At 48.7% G+C, this 26,106-nt stretch overlaps 3 protein-coding genes across 6 annotated transcripts in view; 2 read left to right on the top strand and 1 right to left on the bottom strand.

Moving 5' to 3' along the window:
- The first annotated feature begins 1,624 nt into the window (after nucleotides 1–1,624).
- On the top strand, nucleotides 1,625–8,697 carry FNDC8 (fibronectin type III domain containing 8). Its single transcript, XM_036267705.1, has 4 exons — nucleotides 1,625–1,824; nucleotides 5,533–5,896; nucleotides 7,784–8,020; nucleotides 8,545–8,697. The coding sequence occupies exons 1-4, from the start codon at nucleotides 1,625–1,627 to the stop codon at nucleotides 8,695–8,697; spliced, it is 954 nt and encodes a 317-aa protein (XP_036123598.1).
- A 1,982-nt stretch (nucleotides 8,698–10,679) lies between these two features.
- Nucleotides 10,680–20,830, bottom strand: NLE1 (notchless homolog 1). Of its 4 annotated transcripts, none has more exons than XM_036268681.1 (13): nucleotides 20,792–20,830; nucleotides 20,514–20,657; nucleotides 19,162–19,379; nucleotides 18,486–18,565; nucleotides 17,212–17,288; nucleotides 16,963–17,060; nucleotides 16,459–16,651; nucleotides 15,835–15,970; nucleotides 15,621–15,667; nucleotides 14,219–14,421; nucleotides 11,834–11,993; nucleotides 11,652–11,722; nucleotides 10,680–10,989 (listed from the first exon to the last, which is right to left on the bottom strand). In XM_036268681.1, exons 1-13 carry the CDS (start codon nucleotides 20,807–20,809, stop codon nucleotides 10,977–10,979), a joined length of 1,458 nt encoding a protein of 485 aa, XP_036124574.1. In that variant the 5' UTR covers nucleotides 20,810–20,830; the 3' UTR covers nucleotides 10,680–10,976. The 4 variants fall into 4 exon arrangements, with proteins under 4 accessions (XP_036124574.1, XP_036124575.1, XP_036124576.1 ...); XM_036268682.1 differs by having other exon boundaries at nucleotides 19,245–19,379; nucleotides 20,792–20,815; XM_036268683.1 differs by lacking the exons at nucleotides 20,514–20,657; nucleotides 20,792–20,830 and having other exon boundaries at nucleotides 19,245–19,417.
- Nucleotides 20,831–25,718: 4,888 nt separating this feature from the next.
- The window catches only part of UNC45B (unc-45 myosin chaperone B), a 30,229-nt gene continuing 29,841 nt past the window's right edge, over nucleotides 25,719–26,106 (top strand). The window contains exon 1 of the mRNA XM_036269612.1: nucleotides 25,719–25,786. The gene's annotated coding sequence lies outside the window, so the exon portion shown is untranslated. The remainder of the gene's footprint in view (nucleotides 25,787–26,106) is intronic.

Raw genomic sequence — 26,106 nt, 5'->3', positions numbered from 1 at the left:
CCGGCTTCCAGGCTCCAGAGCGGCCGGCAGTGCCATCTGCTGGCCGTGCGGGACGGATGCGCAGCGGCCGGGGCGGAAACAAGCCCCTGGCGCCAGGGCCACTGCGCACTCCGGCTCCGCCCCGGCTCCGCCCCGGCTCCTGTGTCCCGAGCCCCGCGCGCACCCGGGCGCAAGTCGCCAGCAGGAGCCGCACGTACCCGGCGTCCGCGTTCGCTTGTACCCCCTTCCCAAACACGCACGCAGACCTACCTGGACCCTGGTGTAAACGCTAGGCCAGCAAGTTCCACAAGTCCCCACGCTCAGGGCACCTGCCTGTTAGTGCGGGCAGGACAGTGGAGAGGAATTAAATCAATCAGATAGGATATTACAGATTCTGTGACGGGTGCTAAGAAACAGCACAACATAGAGAGGACACCTGCTTCTCTGTATTTATTTATTTATTCATTTATTTTTAGAGAGAGAGAAACATAATGTGAGAGGGAAACATTGATGGGCTGCCTCCACGCCCCCTACCAGGGATGGAGCCCAAAACTAGGGCATGTGCCCTGATTGGGAATCAAACGCATAACCTTTCCGTGCAGGGGACAATGCCCGACCAACCAACTGAGCCACACTGGTCAGGGTTGCTTCTCTATATTTAACATTTATGAATAATGTTGAAAAAAACCTGACTACTATATAGAACATAAAATATAGGATTTGTTATGTTTAAATGTCCTTTGCTTGCCTCATCCTCTGGAAGAAACAAAACAACCTTACAAGGTATCTCCTCATAATCCAATGAGGTAGGTGCCATTTTTATCCCTATTTCTCAGATGAGGAAACTGGGGAGTGAAGTCACCTGCCAAAGATGACAGAGCCTGTAAGGGCAGAACTGGACTTAGAGCATCAAGTCCACATCTAAGTGCAAAGCCAGTGTTGCTTGGCCGGCCTCTCTTCCCAGCCCCGAAGTTGTGATATGTCTTCCTACTGTAGAGTGGTTGCCTTGAGAACAGAAATTAATGTCTGGTCCATCTTTGTATCCCTCTGCAGCACCCTCCATTGTCCCTCAATACATGAAGCCACTTGGGGTAATAGTGTGGCATGTTCATTCTAGCAGTAAAACCTGGGTATGTGTGAGCCATGAATCCCATGTACCATCTGTGCTTTATGTCTACAGACGGGACATACTGGGGGTTTGCTGTCTAGAATTTCTGGACATGGTGCCTCAGCACTCCCAGAGACCATTCCAATGCCACCTCCCTCCACGCCCAGGTGCCTTTCTCCCACCATCATCCTCTTCCTTCCCAGGGCAGTGCCAAAAGGCATTCATAGGTGGTAAGCATTTTGAGATCTTTGGAGAAGGGCAGGGCTGCTGAACCACAGATCATCAAAGCTGGAAGGGTGATGGACTCTGTTCCTTGGCTGTACCCCACTCCAGACCCTGACCCTGGCCCTGGGCAGAGCAGCCTCAGATCAAGGGGGAGACTGTCCCCTAATTGTTACACTTTGCAATGATTATGAAGTCAGCTCATTGCACTCCCATCCCAACCAAACTAAGGGTGGGTCCACTGCCCCCAGTCTCTCTACTTCCTGTCAGCTTGGTTGTCCTGCATGGTGACGGCTGTGGTCCCAAACTAACTAGATGGCATCAGAGGTGTTCTGTAAAGTGGGAGATGGGGAGGAGGCCATGGTGAAAAAGGAAACTCTCAATGTTTTGAATCAAATGTCGAAGCCCTTTCCAAACCCCAAGTCTATGAACAGGACCGTTGTTACCAAAGGACTCCCTCTTTCCTCAAGGGGCAGTTTGATTAACTTCATGGAGGAAGATACCATCAATCTACCGTAAGATACAAGTCTGGTCCTTTCCTCCTTTCTAAGACTGAGTTGGAGGGTGGGGAGGAAATTGAAGAAGAGGTACTTCCTGGACCTGTCATAACCTGGGCCCTGGATTCCCAGGAAAGAGCATGTGTGCAGGTTGTACCATGGTTTCTGAGCCCAAATCGGTTCTTGGACGCATGTAGGCCTCCTATTCCAGGAGGCCTTCTGGGATTAGTCAGAGATTTGTTAACAGTGCTCCTCATCCTCTTAGTCTAGTTAGGGTTCTCACCTCCTCCCTCAGATACCCAGACCCTTCCCCTCCTACATGGCTCCTTTCTCTCAATCCCTACTTTTGGTACCTTCTCCTTCCTGATTATGTCCCCCCAATAGCCTGTCTTCAGACTGAAGTTAACTGCTTCTCTTCAGTGATTCTGGATTCCCTTTACTTCATGCCACAAAACTCTTGGAGCTCCTGCAAGGTGTCTGGCCCAGTGTTAAGCTCTGGGAATGGAGAGCTCAAAAGCACAGTCCTTGTCTTCAAGGAGCTCCACCTGGTGTGTGTGTGTGTGTGTGTGTGTGTGTGTGTGTGTGTGTGAAGGATCAAGAACAATACAGCATGGTCTGTGCTAAGACTGGACAGTCTTGAGACTGTGGAAAATGGAGGAGGCTTAGTATAGCTTAGGAGAGGTTGAAGTTAAGAGAGGCTTCTTGGAGGTGATATGTGAGCTGAATGTCCTAGAAAAGGGAAGGAGTGAGCCAGCGAAGGGGAGGTGGTGCGGGTTGATGTGGGCATAGGGAGTTATCTGCAGGGCGGTTTCATGGTGTGTGACATTTACAGCCACACACAACCCCACACTTAGAAGGGCCCCGTGCTTAGTTTAATGTTCTGCTGTCATTCTCTTGAAATTATTAATTTTTGAAGAAGGGGACCCACAAACTATGCAGCTGGTCCTGATGATATGGTGTCCATTTTTTAAGGGACCTGTAAGTAGCAGGTGTAGTTAAAGTGATAGATGCTTATAGGGAACTTTATGCTATAGCCGGAAGGTCTAGGCCTATGAGTCCAGGTCCAAGTCTAAGTTCTACCACTTAGGTATATGGCTGTAAAGAAGATCTGGGACCCTCAGTCTCTTATTTGGAAGTTGGGGCTATTGTAAAGATCAGAAGAGAGGATGTCCAGTATATAGCCTGGTGCCTAGCTGCCTTCCATGCCCACTTCAGCACTGGTCTTTTGAAAAAGTAAATCTAAAACAGAGATTCATTAGGACAACTGGAAGTATAAATGGCATCAATACTCAGACTCTTCAGCCTACAAGTGATCTTGGTGGGGGAACCATATATTCTAAATGTCCACCAAGAGCTAGCATAGGAGGTTTAGGCTGATCAGGGTCTCTTAGGAAGAGATCAGTGGTGCTGGAGTTCAGGGAGGAAAATTTGGCCCATCAACCATAAAGTCAGAGGCTGCCCTGGAGTAAGGGATCCAGGGATTTGTGTTGGGTGTTGGACTTGGCCAGAGCAGCTGAGGGAAGCAAATGAGAAGAGTCAGAAAGTACCAGAGGCAGATGGGAAGTGCATAGCACGGGGCAGGCCTAGGGCCCAAGAGATATGGGTTGTAGTTCCACCTCTGCCATCAGCTCCATCGTGTGACCTTGACTGCTCTCTCTAGACAAGTGCTCTTCAAACTGTGGGTTGTGACCCATTAATGGGTCAGGAATTCATTCTAGTTGGTGGAGACCAGTATCATAAAAATGAAATTAAACATAAAAAATGCCAGAGCACATCACACATAGAGTAAATACTGGTTTGTGCAGTGTATTTTAATTTTTAAATGGTTTTTATTGATTTTTAGAGACAGGAAGGGAGAGGGAGAGAGAAACATCAATATGAGAGGAACATCGATTGGCTGCCTCCTGCACACCCCCTCCTGGGGGTCAAGCCTGCAACCCGGGAATGAGCCCTGACCAGGAATTGAACTGTCAACCGTTCAGTGCATGGGATGATGCTCAAACAACTAAGCCACACCAGCCAGGGCTTATGCAGTGTGTTTAAGTTTTATGTATATGTACGAGTGCACTAGGTTGCCATGTAATATGTATTTCATACTTTGGGTGAATGTAAAAAAAAATATTTGAAAGCCAATTTGGGGGGTTCTGTGCTTCAGTAAAAAAAAAAAAAAAAGATTTAAATAGTGGGAAACCAGTACAAGGTTTTTCTTTATAGTAGCAAATAATTAGTAAACAACACAGATATCCCTGTAATGAAAAACTAAACAACAGTTAAAATGACTGAACCAGAGCTACATGTAAAATACAGATGAATAAAAAAAATACAATGTTGAGTGGAAAAGCAAGCTGCCGATGGATATGTACTGAATGATGCCATTTATTTATGTAAAGTTTAAAAATATGCAAAATAGATCTTGCTTAGGGATAACATACATATTTAACAAACCTATAAAGACATACAAGGAATAATAAACACCAAATTTTAAATTTACTGCACTGGTTACCTCTGAATGAGGTGGGGAGAGAAGTGTCCAGGGGGCTTTAACTATACTGATGAGGCTTTAGTTCTGAAGGTGGATAATAGCTAAATAAAGGCTTAATATATTCTTCTTCTTCTTTTTTTTTTTTTATCCTTACCCGAGAAATTTATCTTCAGATAGAGTGGGAGGGAGAGAAGAAGAGACAGAGAGATACATGGATGTGAGAGAGACACATTGGTTGCCTCCTGAATGACCCCCGATCAGAGCTGGGGATCAAACCTGCCACCCAGGTATGTGCCCTTGACCAAGGATTGAACCCATGACCCTTCCATCTGCAGGCAGATGCTCTAACGGCTGAGCCAATTGGCCAGGGCTTAATATATTATTCTTGATATCTTCGGTTATATCTAAAATAGTTCATGATTTTAAAAAATTAGAATGGAAGAAATAGTTTTTGAACTTCCATCTCAATATATGTATATTTATCTGTTAATTTTACACGTTATATATTAATATTGTTAAATGTTGTAAATTCTAAGTAAATAATTACATTAAACATTAAATAGTGAATGTATATTAGTAAAGCTTAATTTATTTTTCTTAAAAAAAATTTTTTTTTTTTTAATCCTCACTCGAAGACACTTTTGCATTCATCTTCAGATAGAGCGGGAGGGAGAGAGAGAGAGAAACATCGATGTGAGAGAGACACATCAAGTGGTTGCCACCCACATGACCCCAACTGGGGCTGGGGACAAACTGCAACTGAGGTACGTGCCCTTACGGAAATCGAACCAGGGACTCTCTGGTCCATGGGCCGACGCTCTAACAGCTGAGCCAAACCGACCAGGACTAATTTATTTTTCTTTTAGATACTTTTCCATACCCCAGTAGATCATTATGGTCATCCCCTGGACATTTGCACCTCACTTTGGAGGGAGGACTTAAAGTTTTAGCAGTGTTTCTCAATTTGTGTTTCTCAGAACACCTGCATCAGAATCATCTGAGGATCCTATTAACTTTAGCAGCTTCCCCAGTCCCATCCCAACCAGGGACTGGGGCCCAGGAATATGCATTTCCACTAATAAGTGCCCTGGTGGGTAGATGCACTGCTGCACAGCAGTAGGATGTTCTGAGCTGTTCAGAAGCAGCTGGGGCCCTTGTAAGCCAGGCCCAAGGCCTGGCCTCCAGGGAGCTTCCAGGCTGCGTGGGCTGGCTGGGGTGCTCATCTGTCTCCCCTCGCACTCCAGGAAGCCGATGCCAGGGGAGGAATCTGAATGCAGCTCCGATGACACCAGCATCTCCCCCATCTCATCCACTTTGTTGAATCCCATCAAACTGGTCGTGACACAGCCCAACAGCAGCTTCTTTGCAGGGCTGCTGGAAGGCGAGCTGAACAAACTCAGCATCTCCCCTAAGAATACAGAAAATGGGGACCTGGCCCTCTGCCCCCACAAATCTAAGTTCCAAATAGCCCCTGGGGGCCTGCTGGACCTTGACAACCCTGAGCTGGACACAGACACCACCTCGACATCCTCGAAGTCCTCCGTGGTCACGGACGTGCCAGAGGCGCCCTTTATCTGTGAACACACAGTCAGCGATTACACGGCCGTGGTACGTTTTCTTCCTCATGCATTTGGCAAAGGCTTACTGGCCACTCCTAATGAGCCAGGCACTGAGCTGAGCTCTGTGGGGAGTGTGAAGATGCCTACCACCTGCATCCTGACCTCAAGTTCATGGGTTAGGAGAGAGGGCATGTTTGTAAGGAACTCCAGCCCAAGCTAGAAAGGGCTCATTGCTGTAGGAAGAGTTGAGTTCTGATCAAGTGCCACCAAGGAAGTCAGAGGGAAATACATTACTTCCAGGAGCAGGAATTAGCTTGGTGGCTCTTGGTAACATTTGAACTGGGGTACAGATACAGGATTTAAACATCTAGAGATGAAGGAAAGGCATTGCCTGGATGGGCTGACACTAGCCAAGGCTCACAGGTGGGAACGTGGGGAGGAAACACCCAGACCCAATCCAGGGCTTTTCACTTTCCTGTGCCTGCAGATCTGATCATCTCTCTAGAGATTCTGATTCAGTAGGTCTGGAGGGTGGGCTTGAGAATTTGTATCGCTAACAAATTCCCAGGTGGTACTGATGACCCAGCACTGTCCTAGGGTAATGAAAGGAAATGGGGGGGGGGGGAGCATTTTCCAGAAGTCCTTGTTAGGCTATTTTACAGACTTTTCTATAAGCAATAGGGAACAGCTTTTTGTAGAGCTTTATATCTGGTGATGGATGCAATCTGAGCTGTGTTTTATTTTACTATATTTTATTTTTTATCCTCACCCGAGGACATTCCTCCATTTTTTGTTCAGATAGAGTGGGAGGGAGAGAGAGAGAGAAACATCGACGTGAAAGGGACACATCGAGTGGCTGCCACCCGCACAACCCAACTAGGGCCGGGGACAAACTGCAACCGAGGCACATGCCCTTAGCGGGAACCGAACCCGGGTCTCTCCGGACCGCAGGCCGACGCTCTTACCACTGAGCCAAACCGGCCAGGGCCTGAGCTGTGTTTTAGATAAATCTGGATGCCCCATTGTTGGAAGGCATAGAGCAGCGTTTCTCAAAGCGTGGTTCCCAGACCAACTGTAGGGTCAGCATCACATGGCAGCTTGTTAGAAATTTAAATTCTTGTCCCTGCTCCCACCTTACTGAGTATCAGAAACTGTCAGGGCAGGGGCCAGCCATCTGTATTCTAACAAGTCCTCCAGGGTATTCTCATGCACACCAGTTTGAGAACTACTGGCCTAGATGGAAGAGAAACTAGAAACAGGAGATCAGACAGGAGACAGCAGGCCAGGAATCTGCGGTGTTATTAAAATTCCCTCGGATCCTTAGTCAGGCTTGCTTGGCAACCACTGTTGTAGTACAAAGTATATGGGCTCTGGAGCTACTAACTGCTATGTTACTCTGTGACTTAACTGCTATGTGACCGTGGGCCAGCCACTTACCCTCTCTGAAACTTTAACCCCATCTGAATGAATGAGGTAGACAAGACGATCTGTAAGGTGACTGACAGTCTACAACAGCGATTTTCAACGGGTGTGCCACGGGAATTTTTAAAACATGCATGTGCTGCAGCATACCAGTTGACTATTGAGTGTCAGGTATTACATGTTTTAAAAATCTCAACCACAGCACACTGGTTGAAAATCGCGCTAGAAGAAATAGAATAAAGACACTCTCTGAGGTGGGTGGGGCTGTGCAGGGAGAGTAGCATATTGTTTGGGACTGGTGGTTCCACATCCAGCTGGAGGACCTTACACTTCCCATCAGACTTGCCTGAGCTCCAGCAGGGATGGGAGTGGGGGGTGGGGCAGGGGCTAGGAGCAGGGGCAGGGGATGGAAGTGGGGCATTCCCACCCATGTGGGGTTGGAGGTAGGGGTCGGGGAGGGAGGAGGACAGGCCGGGCCAGGTCTGAGGAAGCTTCGGGGGCTCTCTTCCCCTAGATTTCCTGGACCTATGCCCTGGGCAAGCAACCAGTCAGTTTCTACCAGGTCCTGTTGCAGGAGGTGGTCAAGAAAAATGACAATGAACCTCTCAAGACAAAGAATTGCCCGTGGATCTTCCACAAGATCTTGGGTACCACCGTCAAGCTGATGGAGCTGAAGCCTAACACAAGTTACTGCCTCATCGTCCGTGCCGTCAACACAGCCGGGGCGGGGAAGTGGTGCAAGCCCTACAAAGTGAGCCCGGGGTCAGGGAGAGGTCTGCACCGGGGCTTTGGAGCCTGGGGACCCCTATATACCCCTGCTACTCATCTCCCTGCTTGCTTTCCTTTTACCTGCGCAAATACACAATTCCAGACTGCTCTCTTCTGGGAGGTTTAAGGATTAAGTCACTCTGGTGCCCACTGGGAATGCAAACTAATGTACTCATCAGCATTACTATAATGCTCATCTTTCAACTTGGTACCAATAATTGTGAATGGGCCAGGAAGTCAAGGGCATTGACAGATACAGGAAAGAGGTTGGACTGAAGGGAACAGCCTGGGAGTGGGTGGGTAAGGGCATGGGAAGGGGGAGAGGCCCAAGTACACAGCCCTGTGAATGGAAACATCACAGGTTTGAATCATGCCTCCTTGTACCTGTTTTTGGTGTCAATAGGTAGGCTGGTAATGCTAAGATTCCATTTAGCAAACAAACCAGGGGTGGCAAAAACAGGTCAGGTCTGGGAAAGAAGTCTGTGAGGTTTTCTCATGTTATTTCAGTTTGCAACCGTGGCCAATGACCTGAGCAGCTTCCCTGAGAACAACCCCATCCAGATCACTGTGCGGCGCAAGGAATCCCAGCGGAAAACAGTGACCATGAAGCTTGATGAGATGCGGACACTGGAAAATCTGGAAAACATATTTCCCTACTAGGGGAGAGGGTTCCAGGATACTGGCAGGCCAGGTCAGCCACTGCCCACACCTGCCTAGGCATCTCATCCCCAGATCTAGGCTAGGTCCAGGTCCCTTATTAAAGAACTGCAGGTCACTCAGCACCCCTACATTCTGCTTCATGTGGTGCACAGCCTCAGCTGGACCGCTGACATCCATCTTTGGAGCTCCTGCCAGGACCAAGAGTCCAGGTGGGTGAGGAACAGAAGACAAGGGTGGTGGGGCAATAAGATGCCACCCACTGCCTGGCTCTGCCAGCACCACCCCTTTCTCCCCGTGGGAGGAAGAGGCTGGTAGTCAGACTAAAACATGCACCCGGAAAAACAGCAACGTTGGATAAAGGTAGGGGCAGCCTGCACGCTGTCAGCATCAGATGAGCTCTGGAGGAACATGGTGCAAATCACACAAGCTTTGGGGCAGAGTCAGATTTACTTCTGGTTCTTCTTGGATGTGAGGGCAGGGGCACACCATTCCAACTTTCTGGGCTGTTTCCTTATCTAATATATGGGGACGTGAGCCCTGGCTGGTTTGGCTCAGCAGTAGAGCGTCGGCCTGTGGACTAATGAGTTGCAGGTTCGATTCCGATCAAGGGCACATACCTTGATTGCAGTTCATCCCCGGCCCTGGTCGTGTGGGAGGCAAATAGTCGATGTTTCTCTCCTTCTCCCTCCGTGTGGGAGGCAAATAGTCGATGTTTTTCTCCCTCTCCCTCCCACTCTATCTGAAGATAAATAAAAAAATATCCTCAGGTGAGGATTAAAAAATATATATAGATGGGGACATGAGACCATTCCAGGCATGGCTGCAGGGTTACTGAGGGTCTGTGACAGCACACACAAAGTACCTGCACAGACAGGAACTCAGCAGCTGCTGCCTCTCCTTGCCTCTCCCATAGCATCATTGCAGAGACCTGCAAGGTGGAAGCTGAGAACCACAGCTAGCTATGTGTAAGCTTGTAACAGCACAGATGGGGGTGGGGGAGAGTGAGAGGGAACACAAGATTAGAAATGCTGTGGTCCTGCCCGGATTGTGTGGCTCAGTGTGTGAGCGTCAACCCATGCACCAAGAGGCCCCTGGTTCGATTCCGTCAGGGCACATGCCCAGGTTGTGGGCCCGATCCCTAGTGGGAGGCATGCAGGAGGCAGCCAATCAATATTCTCTTATCAATGTTTCTCTCTCTCTCTCCCCCTCCCTCTTTCTAAAATTAAAAAAAAAAAAAAAAAAAAGAAAAAGAAATGCTGTGGTCCTGAGCAGTCCATATAAGGGTGGTTTAGAAGTTCAACCTTCAGTCGATCCACCTTAGCACTGGAACAGAACGTGGAGGCAGGATGCATGGAGGGCAAGATCTTGGTCAAGGGTCTGTGGACGTCCTGGTGGGGGATCCCTTCACTATGTGAAGTCCTCACGGGACAGAGAACCATCCTTCCGTATCACACTACACCCACTTCTGCTACAGCTCGCACCACTGTGTGCCCCACTAGTTCTTCAGGACAGCCATCACCTTCCCAGCTGTACCCCGAGAGCCTGGCACAGTGCTCAGTGCATGGCAAGGCCTCGAGAAGTGTGTTGGGTGAGGGGCTGAGAACTCCTTGTGATGATAGTGCTAATATGTACAGTAGATAGCCTTGAGCTAGTGTGACTGAGGACAGCATTTCTAACGGTATGGAATGCTAGTTAATGAAAATAGCTACACGTGGCTAGTGCATGCCACATCAGACGGCACAGCCTTGGATTATTCTGACTACTCACAGGGACTTCAGCCTGCCTCTCCAGCCTCACCTGGCCCCTCCCTTGCAGGCACAGGGGGGAGAGGCAAGGCGACTTCCTGGCCAGCATGGTTTTCATGTAGCCCAGTGCACAGGAAGCTACAGACTGGCTTAGCACAGACCTTGGTTGAGCCCTGGGATTCCAGACAAGGGATTATAACCCAAACACACAAAATATAAGTTATTTATTTGGTCACAGAACTGGGGTCGATCCTGGGAAAGGAGGTGGGGGCAGCAGCAAGGGTCTAGCCATTGCCTGGCCTCTATCCACCCCTGGCAGCACCAGAAAGCTACAGCGATGGCCAAGTGCTGAGCTCCGTGGTAACCACCTGTGCCCTCCAATCTCCTGCTCTGGGGAGGGACCCCATAGGGGTCTGTGCAAGGACAGCAGGCCACACTGTTCTCCAGGTCACCACCCCAGCCTCTGATCTCTGTCAGGGCAGGCAGCTGGCACAGGCTGAGTCCAGGTGGAGTCAGAGAGCACTGTGGGATTTCTCATCTCCTCCATCTGTGGAGAAGGGGAGGGAATGGAATGGGTAGTCCACGCAGGAAAGAAAGGCTGCCATGTAATCCCAGGAGCCCACTATGGGGAAAATGTGTGGTTTCCCATCAGGCATCCAGAGCCTGGCAACCGTCTGCCTCACTCAGGCTGGGTACCCACCACCTGCCTCACCAGGGCCTCAGGCCAAGGCCCAGCCCCTGGGATGCCCACCACGGTTGTCCAATGACGAACAGTGACAGTCCTTTACAAGTACACAATGCTTCAGGTTCCAAGGTGTGTTCCCTTTCTATCTTTGAGATTCCTGTCTACTGAAGTTCAGTGACCCCCAAGAGACAGGTTAACCAAGCTCTCCAGGACTGCACGTTGAAAGGCAGAACCAGGACTTGAACTTGGTCTTAGGACTCCCACGTCTAGTGCTAGCAAAGAAGTAATGCCTCACACTGGACCAACCCTGGACTCGCCCTCTGGAGAGTGGCCTCAGACCTGTCAGGGTCTCCCACATCCCTGCAATTCCCACAGCACTCCCACTGCCCACTGAGAACCTGGCTCCACACACTGTCTCAGGACAGTCTGGGTACCTGGCGAACCCACAGAATTCTATGCCAGAAGGGAAAGTCACAAAGAGTGACTGACTCAAGGAGCCCGGCACACCACCTCCCCCAACTCACATCCGGAGGCATTTGTCCTTCCCACCACTTGCCACTCTCTGGCCATCTGGACTCCAGTCTACAGCATATACCTAAACCAAAAAGGAAGAAGAGGGGAAGTGGGGCAATGAGGAGGGTGAAGGAGAGGGGCCAGGTTTCAATTCCATACCCACCCCACCCCTTGCCCCCAGGGTCGGACGAACCTCATCCGCGTGGCCTGGCAAGTCTGTGGCCAGCTTCTGGGCCTTCACATCCCACACCTTCAATGTGCTGTCACTGCTGCCACTGACCAGGAGCCGGCTGTCAGCTGACCACGCAATCTGGTACACGGCAGCCACGTGGCCACGCAGGGAAGCCAGGTATCTGGGCCAAGGGAGGAAGACGATGATGATGCAGATTAGATCTTCAAACACGCCTTCTATGCCCACAGCAGTGGTTTTCAACCTCGGCTGCATGTTAGAATTACCTGGGAACTTCCACAAAATCCTACTGCCTAGCCCCACCCCAGTCCAATTGAATCATTACTGCCCATTATGTTTGTAAAACTTCTGCAAACGAGCTGCCTCTAGGGTGTCTCTTGTCAGGCCTCTATACCCACTCGACTCTGCATGTCTTAGACTGCAATGCAGCCACCTGCTTAGCCCATCTGCCTGACATCCCCCAATGTGACAGTTCTTGCTGACGGGTAGCATGGAGTAATACTGGGCCAGGTCTGCCTGTAACTTTCAGATCAATACAGATTAGCTGTGTCTATTGGGACAACTTTTAGGCATCCCTGAAACTGTTTTCTTACCTTAAAAAGGAACTAGATGCGTATTTCAAAGGGCTGCTGTATAAAAACACACAACGAACACACAGGTGCCAAGGGTCCCTCCTCCTCCCTGCCCATGCCCTTGCCTCTCCTCCTGATTAACCCAAGGGCACTGTGCCTCATTACAGCAGTGCTTCTGACTTAATGACAAGCAGGATCACCTGGCGACCTTATTAAAATGCAGACTCTGTGACGATCATCAATAAATCAACAAACAAGTGTCAGTGAGAATGTGGAGAAAAGGGAACCCTCATGCACTATTAGTGGGAATATAAACTGGTTCAGCCACTACAGAAAACAGTATGAAGGTTCCTCAAACAACTAAAAATAAAACTACCATATGACCCAGCATTTTCACTTTGGGTCTTTACCCAAAGAAATCCAAAACACTACTTCAAAAAGATACACACACCTCCATATTCACTGCAGCATTATTTACAATAGCCAAGACATGGAAGCAACCCTCAGTGTCCACTGACAGACAAACAGATAAAGAAAATGTGGTATATATATACAATGGAACATTACTCAGCCATAAAAAAAGAACAAAATCTTGCCATTTGTGATGATATGGATGGACCTAGAGGGTATGATGCTAAGTGAAGTCAGACAGAGAAAGACAAATAACCATATGACTTCACTTATATGTGGAATCTAAAAAAGCAAAATAAATGAACAAACAAAACAAAACAAAACAAACACATAGATACAGAGAACAAATTAAAGGTCACCAGATTGGAGGAGGGTTGGGAGGTAGGGTGAAGGGATTAAGAAGCACTAATTTGTTTACAAAATAGTCACGGGATGTAAAGAACAGCAATGGGCGTAGAGTCATTAATATTGTAATAACCACATAAGGGTCAGATGGGTACTAGACTTACTAGGGTGATCACCTAATAAGGTACATAAATGTCTAGTCACTATGCTGTATACCTGAAACTAACATAATATTGTATGTCAACTGTAACTAGAAAATGAATTAATTAAAAAAAATTAGTTTAGCCCATGTGGCTCAGTGGTTAAGCATAAACCTATGCACCAAGAGCTCACCGGTTCGATTCCCGGTCAGAACACATGCCCAGGTTGTGGGCCCGATCCCCGGTGAGGGGCATGCAGGAGGCAGCCAGTCGATGTTCTCCCTCATCAATGTTTCTGTCTCGCTCTCCCTTTCCTTACTCCTCTCTCTAAAATCAACAAAGAAAAAAAAAAAAAGTTTTTAAATGCAGATTCTGGCCCTGGCCGGGTAGCTCAGTTGGTTGGAGCAACATCCCGATGCACCAGGGTTGTGGGTTCGATCCCTGGTCAGGGCACATACAAGAATCAACCAATGAATGCATAAATTAAGTGGAACAACAAAATGATGGTCTGTTTCTCTCTCTACAAAATAAGTTAAAAAAAAAGTTTTTTTACAAATGCAGATTCTGATTCATAAGGTCCGGGGTGGGCCCCAAGGTTCTGAATTTCTATCAAACTCCCAGGTTCTGCTGCCGCCATTATTCTATGAACCACACTTTGAGGAAGGCCAGCTTTAAGATAGTCTCTCTCCTTAGATGTGAAATGAACTAGCATTTTCAGTGCCCACTTAATGCTGCTGCTAAATATACCATCTCATCAAACCTTGTTAACAAAGCTGACAGGTAAGGTGTCTTCTTATCACAGAAGAGGACACAGAGGCTCAGAAAATCCAAACACTTGCCAAGGCCACACAGCTGTAAGTGGCAGAGCCAGGCTCCCTCCAGAGAACAGAGGCCTTCTCCCTCCCCATACCTCCACTCACTTGCCCGTCCTGCCATCCCAAAGCTTGATGGACTTGTCAAAGGAGGCGCTGGCGACCACACGGGAGTCAGGGGAGAAGAGAACCTGGTTGATGAGGGCCTGATGTCCCGTCATCCGTGCAAGGGGCTTCTTGTCCTCTGCTGGGCACCACAGGAATAAGGTGAAGTCGTCTGAGCCAGACACCAGCCTCTCTGGGCCCTGGCCCTAGTGGGGCAGAAAGCACACTGTGTGTCGAACATGATCTCAGATAGGAGACTCTGATCTCAGCAGCAAACACACAATGATTACTCAACACCAGTATGGAGGCCAGGGCTCGGAGCAATGAGGCCTGGGCCAGCTACGAACCCCAACGAGTTACCTTCCTTCCCCCAAAGGAAACTTTATGAATGCCAGGACAATTTTTAAGATATATAATTACATGCAAAAGCAAGGTACAGAATGGTGTGTTTAAAAGGGGAAGGAGTTTACATGTGGGTTTGTGCTGCTGAACAACGGGGACACGTTCTGAGAAATGTGTCACGAGGCAATTCTGTCCTTGTGTGAACTTCACAGAGTGCACTTACACAAACCTAGACGGTACAACCTACTGCTCCTAGGCAAGAAGCCTGCACAGCATGTCACTGTACAAGACACAGGGTTAAGTCAAGCATGAGAGGAAATGATTCAATCAGAGACGCGGTGAACACGAGCTTTGAGGCTGCTGCCAGTATAACACGATTTACTGTTTACAGCAAACTATTTTTTACAAGTACAAAGAGGACACCCTAATAACAGTGAAAATATAGTAAATACATAAACCAGTAGTAGTCATTATTAAGTACTATGCACTGTACATAACTGATATGCTGTACTTTTCCACGACCAGCAGCAGGTTTGCTTACACCAGCCTCACCACAAACACGAGAAACGCACGGCGATAGGACGTTAGGACGCTAGGAATAGGACATTTTCAGCTTCATTATAATTTAATGGGACCGTCAGATATGTAGTCCTTTGCTGACTGAAATGTCATTAGGCAGCACATGACTGTGTATACATGAAGTCTCTGGAAAGAGAAGCAAGATACTAGTGGCACTGGATGCGTGGGACAGAGATGAGAGAGTTTTCACTCTCTACCTTTTTGTGTTCTTTGAACCTTAGATCATGTGAATGTTACTTAAACAAACTAAATAAAATAAAAAAGAGAGGTACTTTGGGAATGCAATAAATACAGAAGCAAATGAAATAAAATGATCCCTAGCCCATTAATATCCTGGGAGTATAAACTAGAATTTTTAAGAACAACTTTTCAGGAAAGGTCCTTCCTTGGGAGGGGCTAGAGGCAGAGGGGCTGAGCGCCTGCAGTGCGAAGGGACTGGCGGAGGAAGAGTACAGAGCTGGGCAAGCTGGCAGCTGGCACGTACCCGCACAAAGTTGTATCGGCTCAGAGCCCTCTCCTTTAACTCCTGCACTGTGTCCACGCACCGGAGGGGAGAGAAGGAGATGAGGAACAAGGCTGATTAGAAAATCTCACACACATAGCAAACACCCCCCAGCCTAGGTCCGACTCTCACACATTAAGCTAGAGAACTGGCTCTTTACTAAGTAGCTCTCCCCCTCCTTCTCCCACTCACTCACAGGACCCCTGGAGGTCTTGGGGGTTAACCGAGGCCTCGGCTGGCTCAAAGGCCCCTGTGCGCAGGGCATAGTCAGTGCTGAGGGCCATGGTATTCACCCAGTGGCCATGGCCTTGCAGAGTCCGGCAGAGCACGCCCTAGGGGAGAAGGAGATAGGTCAGACACACACACCACTCTCGACCCTGTGGAGCCTGCACCTCCAGATTAGCCTCAGGAGACTCAGAATCAGGACCATCGTTCATTGTGATCTTAATCACATCACCCTCACGGCCTCAAGTCTCTCATTTGTAAAAAGAGGGCCTTAGCCCAGATCAATGTTTCTAAAATATGGAAGTTAAGTATGTCAGAATAAAAAGGCTCTGGTCAAGTAAGTTTGGAATATGGCAGGTCCAATAAAGCTAAATGGGTTTCCTACAGCAGGAATTTCCAGAGCCTGCCCATGCTAATGGACACAGAAACCTTCCCTATAGTGCAGCACCCACCACAGGACCCCTTGTACCCAAAGTGTCTTCTGACCTGGCTCCCAGAACATGCTCAGGAAACACTGGTCAATGTTCCCTCTAGTGCTGGCACCTCGTGGCCTGAGATTTGCCCTGACTGGTTTCTGAACCCTCCCAGCTCTTACATCGTGAGCCCTCCAGACTTTGATGGTGCGGTCCTGCGAGGCAGAGTAGAGAAGCCCATCTCCTCCCCACCGAACACAGGTGACTGACTGGGTGTGCCCGGTGAGGATGCGCTCACAGCGGCCGGAGGTTGTGTCCCAGACCCGCACGCTACCATCCTTGGAGCTGCTGGCCACGTAGCGGCACTCAGGGTTCCTGGAGAGAGGAAGGGAGATGTGATCTCACTCTGACCTGGCAATGCCTGTCTTCCCATGGCGCCTCCCCATTCCCAATTCAAGGGTCAGGGGCAATGTCTAGTCAGCTTCCCAACCCCAAGATCCAGCTGGACCTCCAGGTGACTCCCAGGCCCTGATGAAAGGCTCCCTCCTGAGCAGCAACACAGATGCACAAGCCCTTCCCCACAGTCACAATCAGACTGCTCACCTATCCCCCCTGCACCAAGTGGGGAAGGGGACAGCTTTGAACCCTTTGTTCCTCATTACCCCAGCTCTATCAGTGTCACTTACATATGGAGGGGTTCCCAGCTCAGGCCTGTGATCCACTTGCTATGGCCGGCAAGGGTCCTGCCCACCTGCTTGCCTGTGTTTGGGTCCCACAGGAGAATCTGAAAGAAAGAAGCTCACAGAATAACCCTCCCCAACCTTTCCCTGCTCCACCAAAGGTCCCCCACCCCTGAAGACCCAGAACCTGATTCTGACCCAGCTCCACAAAGGTAGCCCCAGAGTCCCTGCCTAGTTACCCTGATCACCATCTACCTGGCCATTCTTGCAGCCTGAGGCCAGCCTCTTGCCATCTGGGGACCAGGATATGCTAAGGACCCAGTGTCTGTGTCCTGAGAAAGAAGGAGAGGGAGAAAGGAGGAACATCCGTTTTTATCCCCAGCTCCTGGCAAACTGGCCTGGCACATAGCAGGAACTACAAACTAGTTGCTGAATAAATGAACGACCGAACAAAAGGAGAAAGTTTTCTAGGCAGAGAGAGAATACACCCCAAGTTCTAGAGCCATGCATCTCACTGCGCAGATAACACTGCCACTTTCTAATTAATTCCTTACATGACACGTGGTACAAAGTGTTTCCATACATGTCATTTCTTGAAATTCTCACAACAGCTCTAAGGTATGAAGTAAAGCAAGAATTATCACTCCCATTTTCCAGAAGAGGAAAAAGAAGCTTAGAAAAGGAGTATGGACTCCCCCTCCGGGCTTTCGCCCGCCCTCTTTCCTTCTCTCCCTCCCCATTTCGCCCGCCCTGGCCCTGCCCCTACCCCTGGCCCTCTCCGCCCCTCTTAAAAAAAAAAAAAACTAAAAAAAAAGAAAAGGAGTATGCCCACACTCTTGGTGTGGCTCAATGGACTGAGTGTTGCCTCATGGACTGAGAGGTCCTGATTCAATTCCCAGTCAGGGCACATGCTCGGGTTGCAGGCTTGATCCCCAGCGGGGGGATACAGAAGGCAGCCAATTGATGTTTCTCTCTCTTCTCTCTCTCCCCCTTCCTCTCTCTAAAAAAATAAAAAAATCAATCAATAAAAACATTTAAAAAAAAGGGGGGGGGGGAGTATGCCCTATACACATAGGGTCCTTGCCCAGCTAGTGTGTGGTCTCCAGACCAGTAGCATTAGCACCACCTAGAAACTTGAAATGCAAATTCTCAGGCCACACTCCAGACTTAAAGAGATAGAAACTCTGGGAGTGGGACCCAGCAGCATTTAGTTTAACAAGCCCCCCAGGTGATTCTGCTGCACATTTAAGTTTGAGAATCGCTATGGCAGAGGCTGGATTTAATCCAGGTTCTCCTTACTACTAGTCAGTCAGCCTCTTCACACAACACCACACTCACCCTTTGGTCTGGTTTGCTTGTTTATAAATGGCTGGCTAGGCTCAAGGGTAAAGTCTCTACCTAGGAACAAGCAGTCACTAAACGGATATGAAGGAGTTGGAATCTACTCTGGGTTTTCTCAGGAATAAAAGAGCTTGAGCGAATCACCCACCCACCATTAAGACTCCCTAAATGGCTAACTGCATACTGACCCTGGCATGTGAAATGCGGTGTCTCTGTGCTGAGATCCCAGAAGTGCACAGTGGTGTCTCCAGAGCCACTGGCCAGGTACCTAGGGAAGAAGAGAGGCTGCCTGACCTCTGCAGTGGGGACAAGGGGTAGGGCCCACCCCGAAACACTGTCTATTTCTGCTGTCTATTCAATTGTCTTCTGGGACTAGATTTTTCTCTCTGCCCTGAAAAGAAGAAATGTAACGCAGATGCCATTTGGGAGAAGACCCCAAGAGACCATTTCTCTTCTCTTCCTTCCCAAAAGTAATGGCCATAGCTATAACCACATTTAAAGCTTCTCATTATCCTCATAGGACTACGAGAAGCAAAGAAACCCAGTTTCACAATGAAGAAGAATTAACTCAGAAAGGCTAAGTGACTTGCACAGATCACGCAACTAGAAGGGGCAGAGCTGAACTTGCAGCTCAGATATCTTGAGATCAAGTCCAGGAAAGACTCTTTCTAGGCAGGTGTCCTTGGTCTTAGTGAACCAAACCTCCCTCATTAAGTCCCTTACTTGCAACCTGAGCCCAGAGCTTGGCTGGGTCTATGGTAGGCAGCCTGAAGTCACAATGATCATAACTTGGGGGTACCCTCCTCACCCCAGCCAGAGGCTGCATACATACACTCCTTTCCATAATTCTGCAGCTGTCCTTACTTTCCTGTGGGGCTGAAGGCCACAGATATGACTGCCTCACTGTGACCCTCCAAGGAGCTGGTGCAGCGGGTCACAGCGCGGACCTTGAAGATAGCCTGTGGCTGGTAAATGATGTCGAGGACCTTCTCCGTCTCCACCGCCTGTGACTCCAGCGTCCTCCCCAGTGAGGAGACGATCTCAGCATCGTGGACATAGAAAGCCAGTGGCAGAGGATCCTCCTGGAGGGCAATGACAAAGGGCAACTCCCCCGTCAAAAGACTGTCAGAGGCCAGCTTCCTTCTTTTCAGCCACCCGGTTTGAAGTACCTCCCCATCATTCCCCATTGAGTTAAGACCTTTTTAATCCTTGAAGAACAACCATAGGATGCTTACAAAGTACTTTAAAATCCTTTTTCTGCATCCCACAACAACCCTCGGAGGTAGGCATTAATATTCCCATTGGATAGATGAAAACAAACAAAAAAAACAAGAAACCGAGGCTCTGAACAACTACGTAATTAGCCCAACATCCTATTGTTAATAACTAATTCAGATTCTTGAGTGTTCTTTTACTGTTGTTGATCCTCACCTGAGGATATTTTTCCATTGATTTTTTAGATAGAGTGGAAGAGAGAGGGAGGGAGGGAGAGAGAGACACATTGATAAGGTGCCCCTGGCATGACCCCGACTGGGGCTGGGGATCAAAACCTGAGACCCTTGGGTCTAAGGACCCACACTCTAACCGCTGAGCCAAACTGGCCAGGGCCTCTTTAGTGTTCAAGACTAGTGTATACCATTATGCAGTATTTCCCAAATCATCACACCATGCTTTATAAAGCATATGAAACATCCCAAAAGCTGTTTGGAAATGCAGACTCTGCTTCACCCTAGAATCTGGTTAGGAAGTCTGGAGTGGAGTCCAAGTACTGCATTTTAAAGCACCTCCCACTCCAACACAGGGCAACACTTTGAAAACACTGGCTTGGAAGTTGAAAAGGCAGGGGTTTGAGTTTGACACATTCGGGTTCCCGTTCCAAATTCACCATCTACTGAGTGGCATCGGGCGAATAGCAATGCCTTCCGGCTACACTGTAAAACGGAGATAATTAATGAGGGGCTGTGGCGAGGAATCATTTGACAAGGCACCTATGCTTTGCAAACGCGGTCTCCGCAAGTGGACCGCGATGGTGGGCGTGTAAAGCGCTCTCACACTGAAGCATCTTTCGGACCCTCCCCCGGGGTAGGCGGCACTCCATGGACTGGCGCCGGGGTGTACCATCCACTGTCTGCGAGTGCTGGGGACCCTGGAGCTCCCGACCTCCTGCTCCCCTGCGGGCCCGACCCGGGCGGCGCCGCCCACCGCTCTCCGCTCACCTGGGCCAGCAGCGCGTTGCATATGAGCTGCAGCTTGTCCGGGGTGATGTCCACCGGCACGTCGAACGGGGAGCCCAGCAGCTGCCCGCCCTCATCCTGGAACTGCACTAGCAGCCGCTGCACGTCGCGCGCCGCCGCCTCGTCCTGCGCCAACAAGCGTGGCGGCGTCAGCCACGCGGCTGGGGCGGAGGGTCCCCACTTCCGCCTCCCTCCGGCATCGGGGACCCCGGGCCCCAGCGCCCGGTCGGGCGCCCCCACCCCCATTCACGCACACCCACCGCTACTGCCGCCGCCATCCTGCGTCCCCACGTGGAGGAGAAAGACTCTAGAGGGACGGAGCGTCGCTCCCGTGGTCGGGTGGTGCCTCAGCCCGCGACATTGCCCCCTGGTGTTGCGGAGGGAAAGTGTCACTCCGCGCCCGGTCTCCGCACTGGGAGTGGGCTCACCTAGTACCCACCTCTCGACCTCGCGTGGACAGCCAGCTGCCGCCAAGTGCCTTGCAGGATGCAAACAGCGTTTTGTCTCTTCAGAACAGGGATTCTTGTCCCACTTAATAGATGGGGAAATTCAGGCTCTGAGCGGTTGATTTTCCCCAAGATCAGAGATTGAAAAGGACAAAGACCGAATGGGCTCCGGGCAACAGCCACCTGGGGCGGGTGGGCGGTCGGGGTAGGGAGTGACTTACAAAGCCATATGCTATTGGGTTGAGGACAAAAATTATTATTCTTTGGTTTTATTTTAAAAAGTGACTTTTATTGTATTTTTATTATACATGTTTATTTAGAAAAATTAGAATATATGGATAAGAAAAGAATAACATAAAAATCACTATAACTTTATCCACTCAGAAATAAATCACTCTTTAAAAAAATTAATTTATTGGGTGACAATGGTTAATAAAATTTTATAAGTTTCAAGTATAATACACCATCTGTATATTGAGTTGTGTGCTCATCTCCCAGTTTAGTCTCCTTCCATCACCATATATTTGACCTCCTTTACTCTCTTCAATCTCCCCCTAGCCCCTTCCCCTTATTATTCTTTTAAAAATGGGTTAAATCAGCCCTGGCCAGTTTGGCTCAGTGGTGAGAGCATTGGCCCATGGACCAGAGAGTCCTGGATTCGGTTCCCGCTAAGGGCACAGACCTCGGTTGCAGTTCATCCCCGCCCCGATTGGGGTCATGCAGGTGGCAACCAGTCAATGGGTCTCTCTCACATCTATGTTTCTCTCTCTCCCCCCTCCTTCCTGGTCTATCTGAAGATAAATAAAATAAAATAAAATAAAATAAAATAAAATAAAATAAAATAAAATAAAATGATCAAATCAATTAGTAATTGATGAATACAAAAGCAGAAAATGTCTACAGTTCTCAATACTGTAAAACAACAACAATAATAATAATAATAATGACAATGGTAGCAATGTGTCAAGCAATGTTCTAAGTGCTTTATTTATTTATTTTTAATTATTATTGTTTTTTATCCTCACCAGAGGACATTTTTGCATTTTTATTTTTAGATAGAGCAGAAAGGAGAAAGGGAGAGAGAGAGAAACATCGATGTGTCATCGACTGGTTGCCAAGGAAGGAAGAGAGAGAGAGAAACATCGATGTGTGAGAGAGACACATCGACTGGTTGCCACCCGCACGACCCCAACCTGGGTAGGGACGAACTGCAACAGAGATACGTGCCCTTAGCGGGAACCGAACCCTGGACTCTCTAGTCCTTGGGCCGACACTCTAACCGCTGAGCCAATCTGGCCAGGGTCTAAGTGCTTTAAACATATAACTCTTAATCCTCACAACCCTTTTCTCCTCATATTATAGACGAGGAACTGAAGCAGAGCACAAAGAACATGAGTGCTGTCACCAGAAACCTGGGGTTTTCCTTGTCAGCTCTCCTCTCCCCAGCCTCTCACATCCAGGCATTCTCAAGCTGTCAGCTCTGCCAGTTAACCTGTCTTGAATCTGTTCTCCCCATCCTCACTGCCACACTGCTCTGAGTCACCATGGTTGCCTATACTACCTCTTCCCTTGCCTCCCTGTTTCCACCCTTTCCTGCTCCCATGCATTCTCCATACTGCAACCAGGGTGATGATTTCAAACCAAAAACCGGGTCGGTTTCTCCCCACCTAAAACCCTACAGTGGCTCCTATTACATGCAGGAAAAATACTCAAACTCCTGATATTAGTCCATTCAGCCTTACTTACCTCTCCAGCCATTTCTCTCTAAGATCTAATCCTTCTGGCTTTTTCTTAGTTCTTCCAAGGCATGACCGTTCCTGCATCAGTGCTTTTGCACATGCAGTTTTCTGTCTGGAACTGTTATAGACTGAATTTTGACACCCTCCCCCCATTCCTATATTGAAGCCCTGACCCTCAGTGTTACTATTTGGAGATAGGGTCTATGAGGAAGTAATAAAGGTTAAGGGAGGCCATAAGAATGGGACCCTGATTCTATAGAATGGTGTCCTTATAAGAAGAGGAAGAGACACTGAGCTCTCCATCTTTTCACTCATACAGAGAAGAGGCCAGGTAAAGACACAGTGGGAAGTTGGCTGTCTACAAGCCACGAAGAGGAGTCTCATCAGAAACCAACCATGATGACACCTTGATCTTAGACTTCTGGCTTCCAGAATTGTGAAAAATAAATTTCTGATGTTTAAGACACTCAGTCTGTGGTATTTTGTTATGGCAGCCCCAGCACACTAATATAGGAAGTTTCACATTTTTCAGGTCTTGCCTTAAATATTCATTCATTCATTCATTCAGCAAGTATATTGACCACTTACTCTCTACCAGACATTGTTCTAGGAGCTCTCTACATATTAACTACTTTAATCATTTACTCAGGGAAACCTTCTCTAAAACAATGTTATGCTTCCCCATTATATGTTTTCAAAACATCCAGGTACTCCTCATATTTAAAATTGCAGATATATAGAATTATTTCATCCATTTATTCAACAAATGTTTTTGAGCACCTACTACATACCACACACTATTATAAGCACTTGGAATATTTAAGTGAACAAAATAGATACAAATCCTTTTCCTCAAAAGTGTTCTCTGTTTTCATGATCATTCACAGTTTCATAGTAGATGCTTAAGAAATGCTTGTGGAATGAATTATTGAATCAGCATTTGAATCTAGGATTCTTTAGACCTTAAGTCACAGAACCACAGTTCTGTGCCAGGATCCTTTATCATATTACCTCCTTGCTACATAGAACTTGCCCCACAAAGGAACCCAGGGTTTGGGACACAATGAGCTCAGGGTATTCATCCATCCATCCATCCATCCATCCATCCACTTTATTTATTTACTCAACAAACATACATCAGACAAATATGCGTCAGGGTTGGGCCCTGTGTTCAGCAGAGCAGTAGAACCTGTCCAAGGTCATAGCTGTGTGTTCAAGGTCACAGAGCCAGGAGCAAAATCTAGTGTGGGTAACCCACTTATGATTTTTCTTTAATGTCTTTCTCAGCCTGGGTCAGGTAAGTTTGAAGATACATGGGGAAAAAGGCACAATAGTGGTAAATGAAGCAAAGCATCAGCATGAAAACACCATTCATTCATTTATTTATCCATTCAGGAAACACTCACTGGGCCCTGACTCTGCCAGGCACTGCACTCGGGGAAGTCTAACTACATGAGATGCTGTTCTCACCTCCCAGAGGGAGCTCACAGCCTACACTGGGAGACATTGAAAGGTGAGAGAGTTCTGAGTCCAAAGGGGGCAACTTCATAAATTTGCCTCAGGAACCCTCAGTTACATGGGGAGAAACAATCTCTTCACTATCCTCCGCTCCTCCCACCAAGACCCTCTCTAGTGGTGAATACATAATTCTTATCTCAGGAAGACCGCTTTCTGATGAGGGAGACTCAGCTTGTCCCAGGAGAGTTCCCAGTCAGATAGGGGGTACAGTCCCTGGTCTCTGGAAACTTTAAGGCTGACCCAGCTCATGGGAGAAGATTGCAGTCTGGTGGAGGATATAGAGAACCCATACTCAGAATTCCCAGCCAGACAGGAGAGGCTAAATATATCCACTCACAAATGTGGAGGAACAGAAGATGTGCAGAACAAAGCAAAACCCAAGGAGGGCCCTGGCCAGTTTGGCTCAGCGGTTAGAGCGTCGGCCTGCGGTCCAGAGAGACCCGGGTTCGGTTCCCGCTAAGGGCACGTACCTCGGTTGCAGTTTGTCCCCGGCCCTGGTTGGTCGTGCGGGTGGCAGCCACTCGATGTGTCCCTTCACGTCGATGTTTCTCTCTCTCTCTCCCTTCCTCTCTCTCCCTCCCACTCTATCTGTACAAAAAATGGAAAAATGTCCTCGGGTGAGGATAAAAAAAAAAAACCAAGGAGGGCAAAGGGTGGAGGGGATTGGGGGACATCTGTAATAGTGTCAACAATAAAAAAACCCAGATCTCACATTTTTTTTATTGAATGTATTGGAGTGACATTGGTTAATAAAATTATACAGGTTTCAGGTATACAATTCTACAATATGTCATCTGTATATTGTATTGTGTGTTGACCATCCCAAGTTAAGTCTCCTTCCGTCACCATTTATCCCCCTTCTACCTCCCTCCACCCCCTTCCCTCAGAACCCACTTACATGACAGAGAGTTGACAAGTCTGCTGGTCTTTCTATAAAGCAAGGACATTCCAACAAGTGAATGCCAGAGAGGTAGAAAAGTGTGGACAAGCGGAAGAAAGGAGGAACTTTCCTCCTCCTCCCTCCAGAAGGGCATTTCTGGAAGTCTCCAGTTCCTCGGGGACCTGGCCAGCTGCTCTGAGCAAGTCTGTCAGCCCCTCAGCTGTCACTCTGCTCCCAAAATAGCTGTTTGGGGGAGGGAGAGGAGGTTGTTTATCTGGGATGGACATGGAGAAGGGGCATTATAGCTGTACCTAGGAAGGAGATCTGGGGAGGCTCCCGTACTTTCTAGATTTTTCTCTCACTCTGTGGGGTATAAGTGCCTGAGCCCCCAGGACTGCCCCTGAGCAGGGTGCTGTGGCGGAGGTAAGTCAGCACCTCCACGTGGTACTGCCTGTCCAGTCTGGGGAGGGGGAGGGCCCTGAGTATCAGTGACAGGCTCCAGGGGCACCTGCCCCTGTGGCCAAATATGGTGTGGGAGCCACTGGCAGGGGCGATAAAGTCTCCTGGGTGGGGTCTGGGAGGGGCAGACTGAGGCCTACTGGCTGGGTGCTCACACCGGAGACAGAGGAGCAGCGCCACGGGACAGACCAGCAGCATTGTCCTTGTGAGAAAGTGAGCCAGGCGGAATGTCCCTTGGACTGGGAGGGAGAAGGGCTGACAAGGGCTTGGAAGGTCTGCAATGAGAGTTCAGGGTTTGGTGTGGTGGCTTCATCTGCCCAGCTGGGAGGGGCAGAGTGGGAGGCACAGGGACTCTGAGACCCCTCTCAACTCAGTCCCTGCTCCAAGCAAATGCTGTGATGTTCTGGGTAATGGATTTGGGGGTACAGGGGGTAGGTCCCTTCTGGGTAGAATCCTCACCCTCCAGACCTCAAGCCGGGAGTCCAGCCTGGGACTGGAGGGTGCTGGCCAGACCGAGCTGCCCTGTCTCCACA

This window comes from Molossus molossus, unplaced genomic scaffold, assembly GCF_014108415.1.
Source record: "Molossus molossus isolate mMolMol1 unplaced genomic scaffold, mMolMol1.p scaffold_m16_p_19, whole genome shotgun sequence".
Lineage (NCBI taxonomy): Eukaryota > Metazoa > Chordata > Mammalia > Chiroptera > Molossidae > Molossus > Molossus molossus.
The sequence above is the reverse complement of the archived record's forward strand: the minus strand, read 5'-3'. Positions and strand labels throughout refer to the sequence as shown.

Bases quoted from the DNA above. Each gene is read 5' to 3' on its own strand.
- FNDC8 (XM_036267705.1), top strand. From the start codon at position 1,625: ATGGCATCAGAGGTGTTCTGTAAAGTGGGAGATGGGGAGGAGGCCATG. The intron at 5,897-7,783 runs GTACGTTTTCTT...CTCTTCCCCTAG, and splicing joins TCAGCGATTACACGGCCGTG to ATTTCCTGGACCTATGCCCT. The intron at 8,021-8,544 runs GTGAGCCCGGGG...ATGTTATTTCAG, and splicing joins AGTGGTGCAAGCCCTACAAA to TTTGCAACCGTGGCCAATGA.
- NLE1 (XM_036268681.1), bottom strand. The intron at 18,566-19,161 runs GTAAGGACAGCT...CTTCTTCCCTAG, and splicing joins GCCTTCAGCCCCACAGGAAA to GTACCTGGCCAGTGGCTCTG. The intron at 11,723-11,833 runs GTTCGTCCGACC...TTTTTGGTTTAG, and splicing joins TGCCAGGCCACGCGGATGAG to GTATATGCTGTAGACTGGAG.